Consider the following 15,250-nt stretch of genomic DNA (forward strand, 5'->3'; position numbering starts at 1 on the left):
TGTCTCCTTTTAAAGCATAAAGTGCAGCTGGGAAGACAGTATACATGAAAGGATGACCAACATCGCAAGTTAGCACAGAAAAAAACTGCCAATGAAATTATGCAGTTAATAAGGATCATCGGAGAATGGAGATCAAAGAGGATTTTCCCAAAGACCTGTGCCTCAGGGGACATCAAGAAGAATGGGAAGGTACCAAGTGACGGGGAGACAGAGGCTCCTGAACACTAGCAGACACGTGGAGCCGGTCGTATTCTGTGAGCACACCTGGCTCTCCAGTGCATTGAAGTCTCTTTCGTAGAGGCTTCCCATTGCCAATAGCTAGGACAGAAGTAGTTGATAAAAGGGATTGTTTTAAGTTGTGGGAGATGGGAAAGGAGACAGAGAAGGAAGTGGTGGTTACATAAGCTGGGGCAGCCAGCAGAAGACGGGAAAGGGGCGGTCAGCACCATGGAGAGGGCCCAGAAGTCCCAGCAGAGGCCACTGCTTGGCCACCACTCAGTGGCTGGCGGTGACTTTCTGCAGTGTGCTCATAGCAGACGTGCCGGGTGACACTGAGCCGGGGAAGATGGGAAAGGCAATGACAAGGTGAAGGCCAAATTGGCAGCCGAAAGCCACTGGCAAAGTCTAGGGATTATGGGAGTTGCAGAAGGCAGCAGGGCCAGTAAAAGGAATTTCTCACAGCTGCGCAGGAGAAATACCCCCAGAGGAGAACATGTTGGAGAGAGAGGTGCCCCCCCCCCAAGCAGCAGCCTCCTGCAGAGCAGTGCCAGACACACCAGTGGGTATTTATGTGCAAACAATTCGTAGGCAAGCGCAGTCTTCTTTCTCATACAGCTTTCTTTCCCAAGACAAGAAGGAGAAGAAAGCATTAGTAATGGCCACACACGCTGCCTCCCTGTAATTATAACTTTGTTTTCCTTCCATTTAGAAGGTGCCATAATGGCTTTGTGGACCGAGAGAGAGAGAGAGAGAGAGAGAGAGAACAAGCAAGCTACTTAGCTGAAAAGCAGCAATATGTAGAAAAGAAGGCTGTCAGAACAAATCCAATTAAGGCATCACTTATAGAAAATAGAATGCTAACATTAATGTGATTCTCGGTCAATTAAAAAAACCTGTTATCTGCTTGATTTTATTATTTGTATATCTTCAAAGAAGAAATCATATTTTATCAGAATCTCACTTTCTATTTTATGGTCTTTGAAAAAGGCTGCTAGAAGATAAATACAAGGGACCCCTCTGCACCTGACAGAGGCAGAGGAACCAGTAAGTACCGCATCCCTGTGGGACGGCCACAGCGGGGCGTGACTCATGGAAGAGCCCTGAAGCTGCCGTGCTGAGGCTCAGTCACTTTGAAGGCCCCACGGCGCCTGCACTGCATCGTGAGGGGTATCCGTGTCAGACTGGGCTCTTCTGGGGACAGTCAAGCAACAAAAAATATGTGAATGTGACCCCGAGTCTGACCATAAGGAGTGCTGGGGCATGACATATGCTGAATCCAAAAGCGTTCATGTTCAATTTTCCACAATGTTCTGTGGCCAGCATAGTTTGGGGTCAGACTTGGCCATTGTTCCTCAACGTGTTTCAGCGTCTTCATCAATGATGAAAGAAGCGGACTCTGAGAGGGTGAGGGTCTAAACACTGTGGCTCCTTCCACCCCAGGAGGGCCCTTTTCTCCCTTCAGCACCACGGCTGGATTCTCTTGGCATGAATACGACCACCTTCTCTCCTCAGAGCACCAGAGGCACAGGAGGGTGCCCGAGGCCCTTTCTCTCGCTGCACTGGCTGCAGCCATGACCTAGGGGGCAGCACTGATGCATCAGAAGCCATTCAAAGGATGTGTAGAGTGGAAAGGACTGGCCCTGGGCAGGGGCCAGAAAGACAAAAACAACAAAAACCCGGGGATTGGTGGAGGCTAACTTACCATCGCTCATGGCCTGGGGCAGTTTGGGGTCTCCTGGAGGCGAAGGCCACTTCCGGGGTTCCACCGGCGCCGAAAGGACCCTTGGTGTTTTCCACGGTGCATGCAGTGGGTTTCGTGGCCACGGGTCACCTTCCCCGTGGGGCGTCGGGGGCTTCCGAGCTGCATAGGCGCCCAGCGCAGCGATCAGTTTCTGCCTATTGACGTTGCCATCCACCTTGGGGCTGAGCTCGTCAGGCTGCAGCCTGCCAGGGGTCCGCAGCGGGCGGCCCCCAGGGTAGTCTGCCCCAGGGCCAGGAGCATAGGTCAGAGCAGACGTTTGCTCCATGAAGGTCAGCATGCTGTCAGCAAGGGGGTCCTCACCCTGCAGGAGCCGAAGATCAGAACAATAGCAGGTGAGTCTCCATGTCAGCCAGTCGAAAGGACATTTGACCTCAATTTTCAAGGCACGAAACAGCACCGACATTTCTGAAATGCACACCCAAATTTTCACTCCACTGATAGACCGAGTTCTATGGCCCATATTTGTATTGTTGTGGTTTTCTAATAGCAGCTTTATGGAGATATAATTCACATACCACAAAATACATCCTACTCAGTGTTTTAGTATGTCCAGAGTAGTGTGAACATCAACAGTGACTTTAATTCCAGAACGTTTTTTACCACCCCGACAGGAACCTTGTGCTCATCCCCATTCCTCCTCCCCGAAGCCCTAGGCAACCACTAATCTACTTTCTGTCTCTATGGGCTGGTCTGTTTAAGACATTTCATATAAATGGAATCGCACAACATGTGGCCTTTGTGTCTGGCTTCTTTCACTTAGATGTTTTTGAGGTGCATCCACACATCAGTGCCGCATGCCTTCCCACAGCTGGAAAACACTGTTTTAAAGACGCAGTAAATTTTGTTTATGCATCAGCTGGTGGACATTTGGGTGGTTTCTCATTTTGGGCCATTATGAATAATAGTGCTATGAACATTCATCTACAGTTTTGGGGGGACATATGTTTCCAATTCTTTTGGGTTCATGCCTGGAAGTGAAATTGCTGGGTAGTATGGTAACTCCACACTTGACTTGCTGGGAGCTGCCCGAATGTTTTCTAACATGGCGGCACCGTTTTACATTCCCACCAGCAACGTGTGAGGAATCCAGTTTCCACAGCTCCTCGCCAACGCTTGTTATTGGCCACCTGTTTCCTTACAGCCATCTAGTTGGTGTGAAGTGGTAGCTCACTGGGTGTTGATTTGCATTTCCCTGATGGCTAATGATGTCATGGACTCCTTATCTTCCTTGGAGAAATGTCTGCCCAATTCCATCACCTGAATTGGTGTTGACTGTTGCAAAAGTATCTCTCCATCCACGATTGAAGCACCTATATTGCCTGTCTTACCGTCTTTATTTCACGACAACTCCTTTCTTTACTGATTATTGGAATCACCTTTATAGCCTATTCCTTTAACAGCAATATTCTGAAACATCAAAGCTGCCAGGCTTTCTCTTAATTATATGTAACATCAAATCCGTGGCCTGACTGACATGGTCTTTCATTGAGCCTCCACCTGTAAGTCCCCCTTATTCACTGAGCCCATTTTCCCGGGAGGAAACAGACTGTTTTGCCACTAGATGCCTCAAGGCCCAGGTGTCCTCCCCTCTGGAATAGCTACAAAAGTGTTAGAAATGTCAGTGTTCTACCTCTGTGGAACCGTCAGAATTTCATGGACAAACACGGAAATTTCCAACTTGGAGGTTCTCAGAAAAGTTATGGCTGTCCTTGAGGCTTACTCCGAGCTCCCTCCATGGTGTGGAATGGGTCCACGAACCATAAAATTTTAAAATCTTGCCCATTCACATTTTCTAAGTGCACCTCGCTTGGGGCACAACATCAATGTTGAGTCAGTAAGGGAGTAGACCTTCGGATCTAGTTAAGATGTGCAGCCATCACTGAATTTAAGACAAATGGTTCAGACTCCCAAGTCTGGCTATTTTCAAAAATATTTGGGTTCAGGCTTCCAGGATAGACTTTGGTGTAGCAAGCCAGAAGTCAGAAAACTAGGGTTGATAAGGGTTCTAAGTTGTTGTTCTCACATATGAACTTGGGCAAATCACTTGACCTTTGGAGACTCAATTTTCTGTCAAAGAAGGAGACTGGACATTATCTCTAAGATTGCTTTTATTTCTAAAATGATGTGATTTTAGCTGTCATCCAAATTGTTTAATGTTGTCCAAGTACTAGCTGAAACCAATTGCTTTTCCTTTAGAAAAGAGAAAGGAAGATTCATTAGAGAAAGGGAGAGAAAAATAAAATGCTACCACACAAATAGCCCCTCCAGCATTTTCCCACAAATTGGGTGTAAGTGTCAATCTTAAGCCCAGGCTGAACTCCCGTTCAGAAAGGCTGTCTCTGAACACCTGGTCAGGTCATAGTGCTGGGGGCTAGGGAAGGCATCCAAATGCCTCATTAATGTGCCCACAAGCCTCTCTCCTCTTTTTGCCATGAATGCAGCCTAACCGAGGACTTCTGCTCAAAGAGCCTCTAATTACGGTCGAACTGGAAAGCCCCTGGTAAAGAACAAACCAGGCTGAACACAGTGCACAGTGGATCACTCCTGAACGAAACCTGTGCAGTGGAATGGGATAAACAACCTACTTTGGGTCTGTTTATGCTGTGAACCAAATTAAGGGAAAGAGGGAAAGAGAATATTTCAGTAGGTAAACTGTAGAAATCATAGAAAAGCATCAGTTTTTACAAATCATCCCAGGTCCTCTGTAAATGAAGGCCAGCATGATGGTGTCCTCAGGGGAGCTCACTGTGGCCCAGGCGAGGGTGCCACCGAATAACCAGGAGTCCTGGGAAGTGGGAGATCGGCAGGAAGTGTATTCTGGTGGCGGCTCCTTCCGCGTGGCTTCAAGTCTTGAAGGAGAGACTAGTAGGCGGGGCTGGATTCTGGGGCAAGGCTGCCTGGGTTTGGCTCACACCTCTGATCTCACAAACCTAGTGAGCTTTGCTTTGGTGAAGTATTTAATCTCCAAGTCATCCGTAAAACGGGGATGATAACACTCTGCTTGGCACAGCGTGTTAATGGCTACTGCCACTAGTATCGTTAGGGTTATTATCTACTTTACCTCCTTAGGCCTTCATTTTCTTTAAAGCAGGAGGAAGGCCACAGATGAACTGAGCATAAACCACCCCCCCCCCCGGGGGGGGGTTTAGGCTCAATTCAACAAACTTAGGATGTCACGTTCCCTAAAATAATGCTGAATAATTTTTAGGACTTTAGTCGCCCCAATCCGGAAATTAGCAGCCTAAAAGTCTAACAATTTGCCACTGCCCAACACATGGTGTGGCCAGTTTTGGTACATTGGTTCTTGGTACACATGCTAGAGAAATCTAGTGTGGGAATCCCTGGTATGGTAAGTACACTGTGTACGAGGCATCTGAGAACTGCCACAGTTGATAAAATTTACCCCGAAATTCCATTCCTCCAGGCACATTCCTTAACCCACAGTGTGGCCACATGAGAAGTAGAGTCTGCTCACCCGCTCACCCACACCTTCTACACTGGATAAAACCACAGGGAAAGAAGGCTCTTTGGGGAGACTGGCCTGATCCTGTCAGCACAGCTCTGTGGAACCTGCACAGCTTTGGACAACCTCCTTGCGCTTCACTTTTACTACCTTCAAAATTAGGAATATAGTTCCTTTTTTTCTTAAAGCAGGTAAAAGGATGAGAGTAAAAAGGTGAGTTAAAGTGCTCAGCACATGGCTCAGAGGAGATGTTTGATAAATGGTAGGCGGTCGCATCACGTCTATCACCATGATCCCCACCGACATCATCATCACCATCAATATCGTCACTATGAGCATGATCACCTCCCTCACCACCGTCACCTCCCTCACCACCGTCACCTTCATCACCGCCATCACCATCCTCACTGCCATCAGCACATCCCAAGCACCAGTGATGCGGTGTGCCAAGCTCTGGCCTACATTCTGTGGGGGAAGACTGTCTCAAACATGGACCTGTCTTCAAACAAATCGCAGACTGCAATGGGGGTTATGTCACAGATGTATGTAACTATAATTGAAAGCATATTATTAAAGAGGTTTAGTGATACCAATTTGGAAGGAAGAGGGGAAATCAGGGCTGCCGCCTGGAGGCAGCTGACACACTTCCTAAGAGCCGCAGGCTGCACTGCACCCCTATCTGCCAAACAATGAAACAGCCATGGATGCTCCCTATACCCCCAGCCTCCCCAGGACCAGGGGACCAGAGCTAAAAGCCAGGCCTCCTTCCTCTCATGGAAGTCTGCCCACTCCAGCCCCAGACCGTAAAATTAGGAGTTCAGACTGCCAGGAAGGCCTCGGGGCCCTCGGAGCCCCACGTGCAAACAAACACTGAGTGGAGGAGACTCATGTCTGCACACTGGCCACTAATGCTTATCAGATATTCTCTTATGCCAAGGATCCAACACAAATTAGGAAACTCAAATTGGGCCATCTTTTGACCACAGAACAAACATTTTCTCCAGGTTGTCTCACAGCCTGAAGGCAGCATTGACAAGCACATTGATCAAGCCATGCTTACTGCCGGTGACGAAACACACAGCAATGGGGCTGTCCACAGGCTTCCTGATGAGATGACCCCATAATGCCATCGGATGTGGCCAGATCTGGGAGCCTCGTAGGAAGCCTCCGCCTGCAATTCATTAATGTAGAGATGGGATTACTTCTCTGTGCTTTTCTGTGCTCAGGCCATGGAGGATGATTCGGGGGAGTCATCAAGTCTCTTCCTCTCCCTCTATCTCTGTCTCTGTTTCTCTGTCCCTCTCTGTCTGTCTCTCGGTTTCTGTTTCTTTCTCTATCCCTCTCCACTCCTCTCTCCCTCTTTCTCTCCTTCCCTCCCCCTCCCTCTCTCCCTCCTTTCTTTGCCCACTTCTGCCTCCCTCTCTCCCTCCGACACTCCCCCCTCCCTACCTCTCAACACAGAGAGAAGGATGTCCTGCCAAGGTGTTCAGGCTCTAAGTGTCCAGCCTGCCCCGTGTGCAGGGAATAGGTTGGAGGTGTCATTCTTACTGACGGCATCGTTGCCAAGACAAAAGAAATGTTTGCCTTCAGGGGAGCTTAGGGACAGACACTGGTCTATCTTTCTTTGCAGCTGAGACGTAGTACTTTCAGTTAGAAAAACCAGTCTCCAAACACTTTTTACAGGGTTCACAAAAGCTACGTAGTTGAAGAGATGTTAAGTTCTAAGCTCAGGATCAACGAATTATGCAAAAAGCTGACAGCAACATGAGGTGTGGACTGTAAGTGAGGGATATCTACAGTGATACTGCGCCATGCTAGCTTGGAATGGCTCTAGAGACAGCTGACGACATGAAGCCAGCGCCAGCGCCTCGCCTCTCTATCCCCCCCACATCGCCTCTTCTTTCTGTCATTTCTGCTGCACCTGCTGTCCTTCTGGTCTGCACCTTGTCCTACAGCCCCAGACTCAGCAAGTAACAGGCACAAGGAATGGACTGAAGCAGAGACTTGTGATCCATTTTCTACCCATGTTGGATAAGCACCAGGCATGAAATCAGAGGCCCACTGGCTAATACAACCACCAGGAGGACATCAGGATCACAATCACAAAACGGGTCCTGTTTTCTGAGTGCTGGTGCCAGGCTGTTCTTTGGTGTTATTTCTTTTTGATCCTCTCAAAAGCCTATGGTGTACACCAAACTACAGCATTTTTTGGATACGAAGCCAACAGAGTTCTGGCAAATGAGAACCAAGGCTGGGACACGGCCCTGGGCGTCTGGCTTCAGGCTGCGCTATAGAAAGGAGCAGGCTCGCCCTGCAGTCCGTCTGCCGCTCCGCAGAGTTTGGGGGAGTAAACTCGGTGGGCTTGCATCTGGCATAAAAAATAAACATGAAAAGGCTGGGCAAGAATCTCAGGGTTCCGATTTCAGTTCTACTACCAAGTAAGTGTTTAAAGCAGGCATTTCACTCCATCTTTCTCAGACTCGGTGTCCCTCTCCAAACTGAAGGTCTCAGGGAACTTCTCATCCTCATAAACGTGAGTCTACAGAAAGCACAATGCAGCCTGACATGACGAGGCTGTGGCTTTTTGTCCGTCTGTCCCATCAGCTCCAAAGAGTCCCGATGGAAGAGGTGAACGTCTCTCAAGAGTGCCTGAGTAGCTTCTCACACATGGTGACGTGAGATCAAAAACAGAAAGAAAAAGGAGAATGCCCATACAGAATGCAACACTAAAGAAAAACAACGAATAACGACTTCTCACAAAGCTTCTTTGTGGCTTCCTGTGTATGTCTACACAACCACCTCTCCTACCAGCAAGCCAGCTGTGCAAGGGCAAGGCCGGCTGCAGGATCTGGCACGGGGCTCAGCAGGATGGAAGGCAGAAACACGGACCCAGGAGATAAACAGGGCAGGGGTCTGGGAGGGATTGTCGGTGCGTGATCACTCCCCGTGAGGTCACAGATTGATCTCCAGCCCTCGCGACCGTCACACCTCAGATGCTCCGCCTACTGGGTGAGCAGATGAACAAGTGAGTGACACACAGGCTGGTTTGCCCACGGAGCTCAGCCCCAAGCTGACTGGAGCCTCGGTAAGTGGAGAGGGCTGGGCCTACCAGGGAATGGGGGGTGGTACTCACAGTAACTATGATTAACCCCTTCCTGCATATCGGGCACAAACCCCAAGAACAGCTCTACCGTACGATCCCAGCTTCCCACTAAAGGCCAGGAGAAACAATAGGTTGAGAAGGCAACTTTTAGATCAAATGAGCATCACAGATGTGGTTCAGATACAATGTCGTGGCCACGGTCCTCACAGCTCAGCACCTTTGCACGTGCTATTCTCAGTGGAACAGCTAAGAAGAGGGCAGGAGGGAACCTGAGTCACCAAATTCAATTTCCTCAGGCGGCACCTCTTCAGAAATGGAGGAGAAGACGGGCTTGCTGGTGGACGCCTGGCTGCTTCCCAGTCCGGGGCTGTTAGGAAGCTGCTGCCGTGGGCAGCTGCATGCAAGCCTTCCTGTGAACACATCGTTCCCTTCTCTTGTTACGTCACAGACAGATGAATGTTCGATTGTAAAGAAACTGCCAAATGGTGGCTGTAACAGTGGTATCATAGTTATTTTTTTGTTAATTTTCGCCCATCTAATGGACACAAAGTAGCAGTTCCTCAGCATGTTATGCTGTATTTCCCCCAAAGAATAATCATATTTGACACCTTTAATGCCCTCACTGGCCTTTGTGTATCTTTTTTAATAAAGCGCTAAAAACTTTTACACATTTTGTGTTGGCTTGCTCATCTTTTTCTTTTCCATCTTTATTAAGGTGTGATTGACACACAATAAATAGTACACATTTATGCGGACACAACCATACACCTATGAAGCCATCTTCAGCAACGAACATAACTGTCACCCAAGAAGTGTGCTCGTCCCCTAACAGTTCCTTCCAATTGCCCTCCACTCCCACATCGTCAGGCAACGACAGATTTCCTTCTGCAACTCATACACTAGTTCATATTCTGTAAAATTTTGTATAAATAAAATTATAAAAGTATGTACTTTTTTCCTGTCTTTCAGTCAGCATAATTATTTGGAAAGTCACCCATGCTATGGCATGCATCAGTAATTCATTCATTTTTATTTCTGAGTAGCATTCCACTTTATAGATCAAACCCAGTTTGTTTATTCATTCACTCGTTGATAGGCATTTGCGTTTTTCCAGTCGTTGGCAATTACTATTACAGCTGCTATGAATATTCACATACCGTCTCCGAAAGGACAAAGCTCTGATGTATCTTGGACACGAGTGGGATGGCTAAATCATGGAGCAGCATATGTTTAATTTCTTAAGAAACTGCAAATGCTTCCAAAGTAGCTACACTGTTTTACGTTCCCACCAGCGGAATAGGAGAGTTCCAGTCCCTCCACGCCACTGCCAACATATGGTGTGCTCAGTCTTTTAAATTTCAGTCATTCTGGTAGGCATGTGATGGCATCTCCTCATGGTTTTAATTTTTATTTCCCCGATAAACAATGATGTTGAACATTTTACAATGAGTTTATTTGCCACCCATTTATCTTCTTTGGTGAAGTGTCTTTTCAAACCTTTTGCTCAATTCTTTATTTGCCTCCTCTCTTTCTTTTTAACAAGTTTTGAGAGTTCTTTATACATTGTAGAGAAAAGTGTTTTCAGGTGTATTATTTGCAAATATTTTTTCCCAGCCTGTGACTTGTCTTTTCATTCGCTTATCATTATCTTTTAAAGAAGAGAATTCTTAATTTTTATGAAGTCCAATTTATCAATTTTTTTCTTACGGATTGTACTTTGCTGTCATAGTTATACATCAGTATGGGGGACCTTAACACTTTTGAGCCTTCTGACACACGATCATGGTATATATATATCTTCATTAATTTAGAGTTTCTTTACTCTCATCAATGTTTTTTTTTTAATTCTCAGTGTACAAATCCTTACACATATTCTTAGATTTCTCTCTAATTGCTTCACAATCTTGATGCTACTGTAACTAACTTTTCAGAATTTTAATATCTAATTATTTGTGGTTATATAGAGAAATATAATTGATTTTTGTACATTGACTTTGTATTCTATGGCATTACTATGCTCACTTACTAGTTTTAGTAGCTTTTTTGGTAGATTCCATCAAATTTTCTGCAAAGGTGGTCATGTAATCTGCATGCCTTTTATTTTTTTGTCTTACTTTATTGCACTAGCTAAAACCCCCAGTACTGAAGAGGCAAGAGCAGACCTCCTTGTCTAATTCCAGATTTTAGGTAGAAAGCATTCAGTCCTTCCTCATTCGGTGTGATGTTAGTTGTAGATTTCTACCATGAACTGATGATGCCTTTTGTCAAATGCTTTTTCTGCATCTTTTAAGACTATCATATAGTTTTCCTTTTTCTTGTTAATATGGTGAGTTACACTGACTAATTTCATATGTAAACAATCTCCTTATATCATCATGTATTATGCTTTTTCATATAATGTTGGATTTGCTTGCTAAAATTTATCTATAATTTTTACTTCTATATTTCTGAGGAATAATGATCTAAAGCTTTCTTTTCCTTTATCTTTCTTTGTATGATTTTAATCCTTTGCTATTTATTGACTTATTTTATGGTCCAGCACACGATCTATATCGGGAAATATTCTATGTATACTTGAAAATAATGTATATTCAGCAGTTTTTAGATACTATCATTCTATCAATATCAATTAGGTTAAGTTGTTGATGGTATTGTTCAAATCTTCTATATCATTAATGTTATTTTACCTATTTGTATAAGAAGTTACTGAGAGAGGAGAGTTAAAATCTCTAAAAATGATTGTAGACTTGCATAATTCTCTTTTTAGTATTCTTGCATTTTTGCTTTATGTATTTGAAGTACTGACATTAGGCTCATAGAAAAGATTTTATGTCATTTTAATGAATTGATCATTCGGTTGTTATAAAATCCTCTATCTCTGATAATGCTAATTGTCTTGAAGTGTACTGTGATTAACATCATCACAGCAGCTTTCTGATATTTAGATTTTCCACTGTGTGTATTTTCCATACTTTTACTTCCAACTTATGTATGTCTTTCTAATATCATGTGTTTTGGCTTTAGAATATGGTTATCTGTTTTCTGTTTTTATTAATTTGAACATCTCTGGGGGTGCCTGAGTGGCTCATTTGGTTAAGTATCTAACTTTTGGTTTCAGCTCAGGTCATGATCTCTCTGTGTCAGCACAGAGCTTGCTTGGGATTCTCTCCCTCTCTCTCTGCCCCTCCCCTGCTCATGTGCATGCGCACTCCCACTCTCTCTCTCTGTCTCTCTCAAAATAAATAAATGAGTTTTTTAAAAAGTTAAAAAAATTGGACATCTCTGCTTTTCATTTGGAGGGCTTAATCCATGTCCATGCTACAATTATCAGTATGGCTGGACTTAAGTCAACTTTCTTGATATTTGTTTGATAGCCCGCAAGGTGGCAAAAACGTCTGCACAGCAGCTTTGAAAACATCTGATTATGTATTTCCTGTGCTTTATCCAGTCTCTGTTCATTAGAGAGAGGACACTGGACCCAAAAAATAACAAGTTCTAGGTTCTCGTGCAGTCTTTAAGACGGAGAACCATCTATCTCAACATAGAAGAAAAAAGCCTAAGCCAAAAATGCCACCAAGTGCTCATGTTCTGAATCAGCTCGTTACTGTTGTGCTGGAGTGGCTGCATGGCAGGGGGGCCGCAGGGTCCAGCACCCCACCCGGGACGCGTGTGAGGGAGAGGCCTGCCCGGAAGAACCACAGTGTGTGGCCATCTTGCCGGGGGCGGTTAAGGACTATGCGAGTCGTGCTCGGCAGACGGAGTCAGACGGATGGAGTGTGTGGGGATGCGAGCACCACACCCTCTCTCCTGAGATGGATGCCGGTCGTCCTGTGCCTCCGAGGGCCCCAGGGTAGAGTCACAGGCACTGACCCCACAGCCTCAGGGCTCTGGAAGGTCACACATTCGTGCAGAATGGGGAGGCCTGTCCAGATGCTCAGGTCAAGTCACCAGGTAAGTGAGCCAGAGCTGGACGGACTCTGCTGCGAATCCCGCTGACCAGCGTTTGGGGGCTACAGACTCACCCCCGCCCCCAACCTCAGGCCCAATAGGACACTGGGCGGCTCTGGCAGAGTCACTCACCCACCCGGGGGTCACACCCCCAACCCCGGCTCTGCCACAGCTCCCCTGCCCCCAACACTGCCGGCATAGACCACGTGACAGTCTCAGAGTCCCTGATGTCACACTCTTAGGTTACCCCACAGCAGGTGCGGACAGCAAGGCAGTATGGCAGAGGACCCAGGCCGTCCACACCCGTCCTCGTCCGAGGAGCAGCAACTTCGTGCGGCTGAGTGAGGAGACGGCCACGCAGGAGGGGAAACATGGTGCTGGGTTCAGGATGAGCACGAGGCCCCGCGGCACCGGCGGGCGGCTGATGAAGCTTCGCCAACACCCTGGGCTCCAGCTTGTGCGCCTTCCTGCTCCGTTTCTGTCCCCGGCGCAGAAGGCCGCAGACTGGTTAGGGACAGGAGCCGCTTCCCAGAGAAACGTCGGCAGGTTGCTTTCAAGCTTCTCCTGGGTCTCGGGAACTTGTAAGGACCGTCTTGCCCTTCCCGCCTCCGCAACCATCTCTGGGTCCCACACCCAGGGACGCGACGCAACGTCTCCATTACGGAAGCCAAGGCTGAGCATGAGGCTTCATGTTCCTTTTGATAAAGACACATCGGGGGACAAAGGAGGAGGACAAACGAGTGATCTCACATTTGTGTGTATTCCAGTCTCCCATCCTCGGGACTGGGAGAAGCTGGTTTCCCCGGCACCGTGGAGTAAGTCAACAGGTGAGTCGCTCGGGCTCTGGGCGCTCTGCGGGGCTGGGCACGGGCGTTGTGAGCTCAGCTGCGGTCTCCTCGGGAGACAGGGCTCCAGCAAGAACCAGCAGGCAGTTTCCAGACCTACATTCACTGTGTTTCTGCAGACAGGTTAGGACTAACAATGGTAACTACTACTGACTGAGGCCTTTGCTGTGAGCTCTATGTGCATTGTCTCGCTTCTCCTCACAGTGACTCTAGGACCGTTTTACGGCCCAACTTCACGGCCAAAGACCCTGAGGGCAGAGAGGCTGAGCGGCCTCCCCGAGGCCACACGGCACTGGTGGGAACTGGTTCTGAACACCCTCCAGGGTGTCCAGAATCTCACCCACCATGTCTGGCCCCTGGCCAACACCCAGGAAAAGGTCCTTGACAATTGTACCTCTCACTCCACGGCATCCAGCTGAGCATCTGGCTCATAGAAAGTGCTCAGTCTCAATAAATGAATAAAAAATCAGACGGGGTTACGGCCCACACTGAGAAGCCGGCCAAGGGTCCAGGCGGGAGTGGGACTGGCCGATTGCGGCGTGGGGGCCGCCCTGCGTTATCTTACTCTCTCCTGCTAGGGGCTCGTCTGTGAGGACTGAATCCGTTATGGCAAATGCCACGAACTGGGCAAACACATTCCCACGATCCAGGACAGAAACGTGACTGTGCAGGAGCTCCCAGCAGCCTCTCAAAGTGGCCTGGGGGCTCTGGAACCCCATGGCCTCAGCAGGCGCCCTGGCCGGTGCTAGGACTCCCCACAGGGCCTTGTATCCCAATGTGACTGTGAAACGAGGGCTGGACAGTGAAGGACCTCGAGGAGGGGCTGACACAAGTAACAGGACCCTAGAGAAGCCCGGACGACAGACGTCCTTTCTCTGGGGGCTCTGCCCGTAAGACGCAGAACTGAACCAACCTTGCACCTCGCCCACACCTAACCTGACCTCACCTTGCGGGGCCGCAGCACCAGTTCTGACGTGCCCGCTCAGAGTGCACTGCTGTCCTCAGGTGACTCGGGCCTCATCAGCAGTGTGCCCTCGAAAGGACCTTGCATGGGCGCCGCACACAGTCTCAGCCCAGGGCGGGCTTTAATCACTTCAGTGGCTTCTTGACAGGAAAAGAATTGAAAAGGGGACACACGTTGCGTCCCCCGTATTTTCTGGGGAAAATCTTCTGAGGAAACCCCAGCAGAGCCTCAGAGGAAAGGGACCTTCAGTCATGCGTCACTCATAGAAAGGAAAATATGTCAGAACCCAGTGGACATAACTAATGTCCAGCAAAAAAGTGTGCACATCACTGCCAAAACCCAACATGCCCACGATCACCCTGCACTTCAGCACTTTGCCCAAACCCCCTCCTCGGGATGCGTGAGGCCCCTGGTTCTGACTGTCCCTGCTCTCCCCAGGTGAGTCAAAATCTGGTAAGTCCAGTTTAACAAGTAGTCATTCTTTTCCATCCAAACAGCTGACATTTGTGATTCTGTTTCTTTAAAATGTCCTTTTGAGCATCTCAGAATGGCTTGAGGGCATGTAGTGTCGGTAGAAAATGAACTTCTACCCAAGAGCACGGCGCCTAGACCCTCCGCACCACACAGGATGCCCACCTAGGGCAGGCGAGCCCAGGATGCAGAGGCTTCCTGAGAGGCAGGCCTGGCAGTGTGACCCCAGCACAGTCCTGGGCTCAAGTGTCCCTTGGGTCCCCCTAACCCCAGCACAGTCCCGGGCTCACTAAGCAGGATGGGGGCCCCCCAGGGCCCCCCTGACCCCAGCACGGTCCCGGGCTCACTCACCAGGATGGGGTGTCCCCTAGGTCCCCCTGACCCCAGCACAGTCCCAGGCTCACTCAGCAGGATGGGGGCACCCCTGAGTCCCCCTGACCCCAGCACAGTCCCGGGCTCACTCACCAGGATGGGG

The 15,250-nt window shown here is 48.2% G+C and overlaps 1 protein-coding gene and 1 long non-coding RNA gene across 2 annotated transcripts in view; one reads left to right on the forward strand and one right to left on the reverse strand.

Moving 5' to 3' along the window:
• Positions 1-15,250, reverse strand: part of PTPRN2 (protein tyrosine phosphatase receptor type N2) — a 748,038-nt gene that overhangs the window by 484,144 nt on the left and 248,644 nt on the right. Inside the window, exon 6 of the mRNA XM_040464596.1 lies at positions 1,922-2,282. Coding sequence (XP_040320530.1) covers positions 1,922-2,282 — 361 coding nt within the window. The remainder of the gene's footprint in view (positions 1-1,921; positions 2,283-15,250) is intronic.
• On the forward strand, positions 7,058-9,217 carry LOC121022984 (uncharacterized). The gene is made up of 2 exons (XR_005787206.1): positions 7,058-8,529; positions 8,844-9,217. It is a non-coding gene; the product is annotated as an uncharacterized LOC121022984 (long non-coding RNA).

This window comes from Herpailurus yagouaroundi, unplaced genomic scaffold, assembly GCF_014898765.1.
Source record: "Herpailurus yagouaroundi ecotype Mexico unplaced genomic scaffold, PumYag 483, whole genome shotgun sequence".
Classification (NCBI taxonomy): domain Eukaryota; kingdom Metazoa; phylum Chordata; class Mammalia; order Carnivora; family Felidae; genus Herpailurus; species Herpailurus yagouaroundi.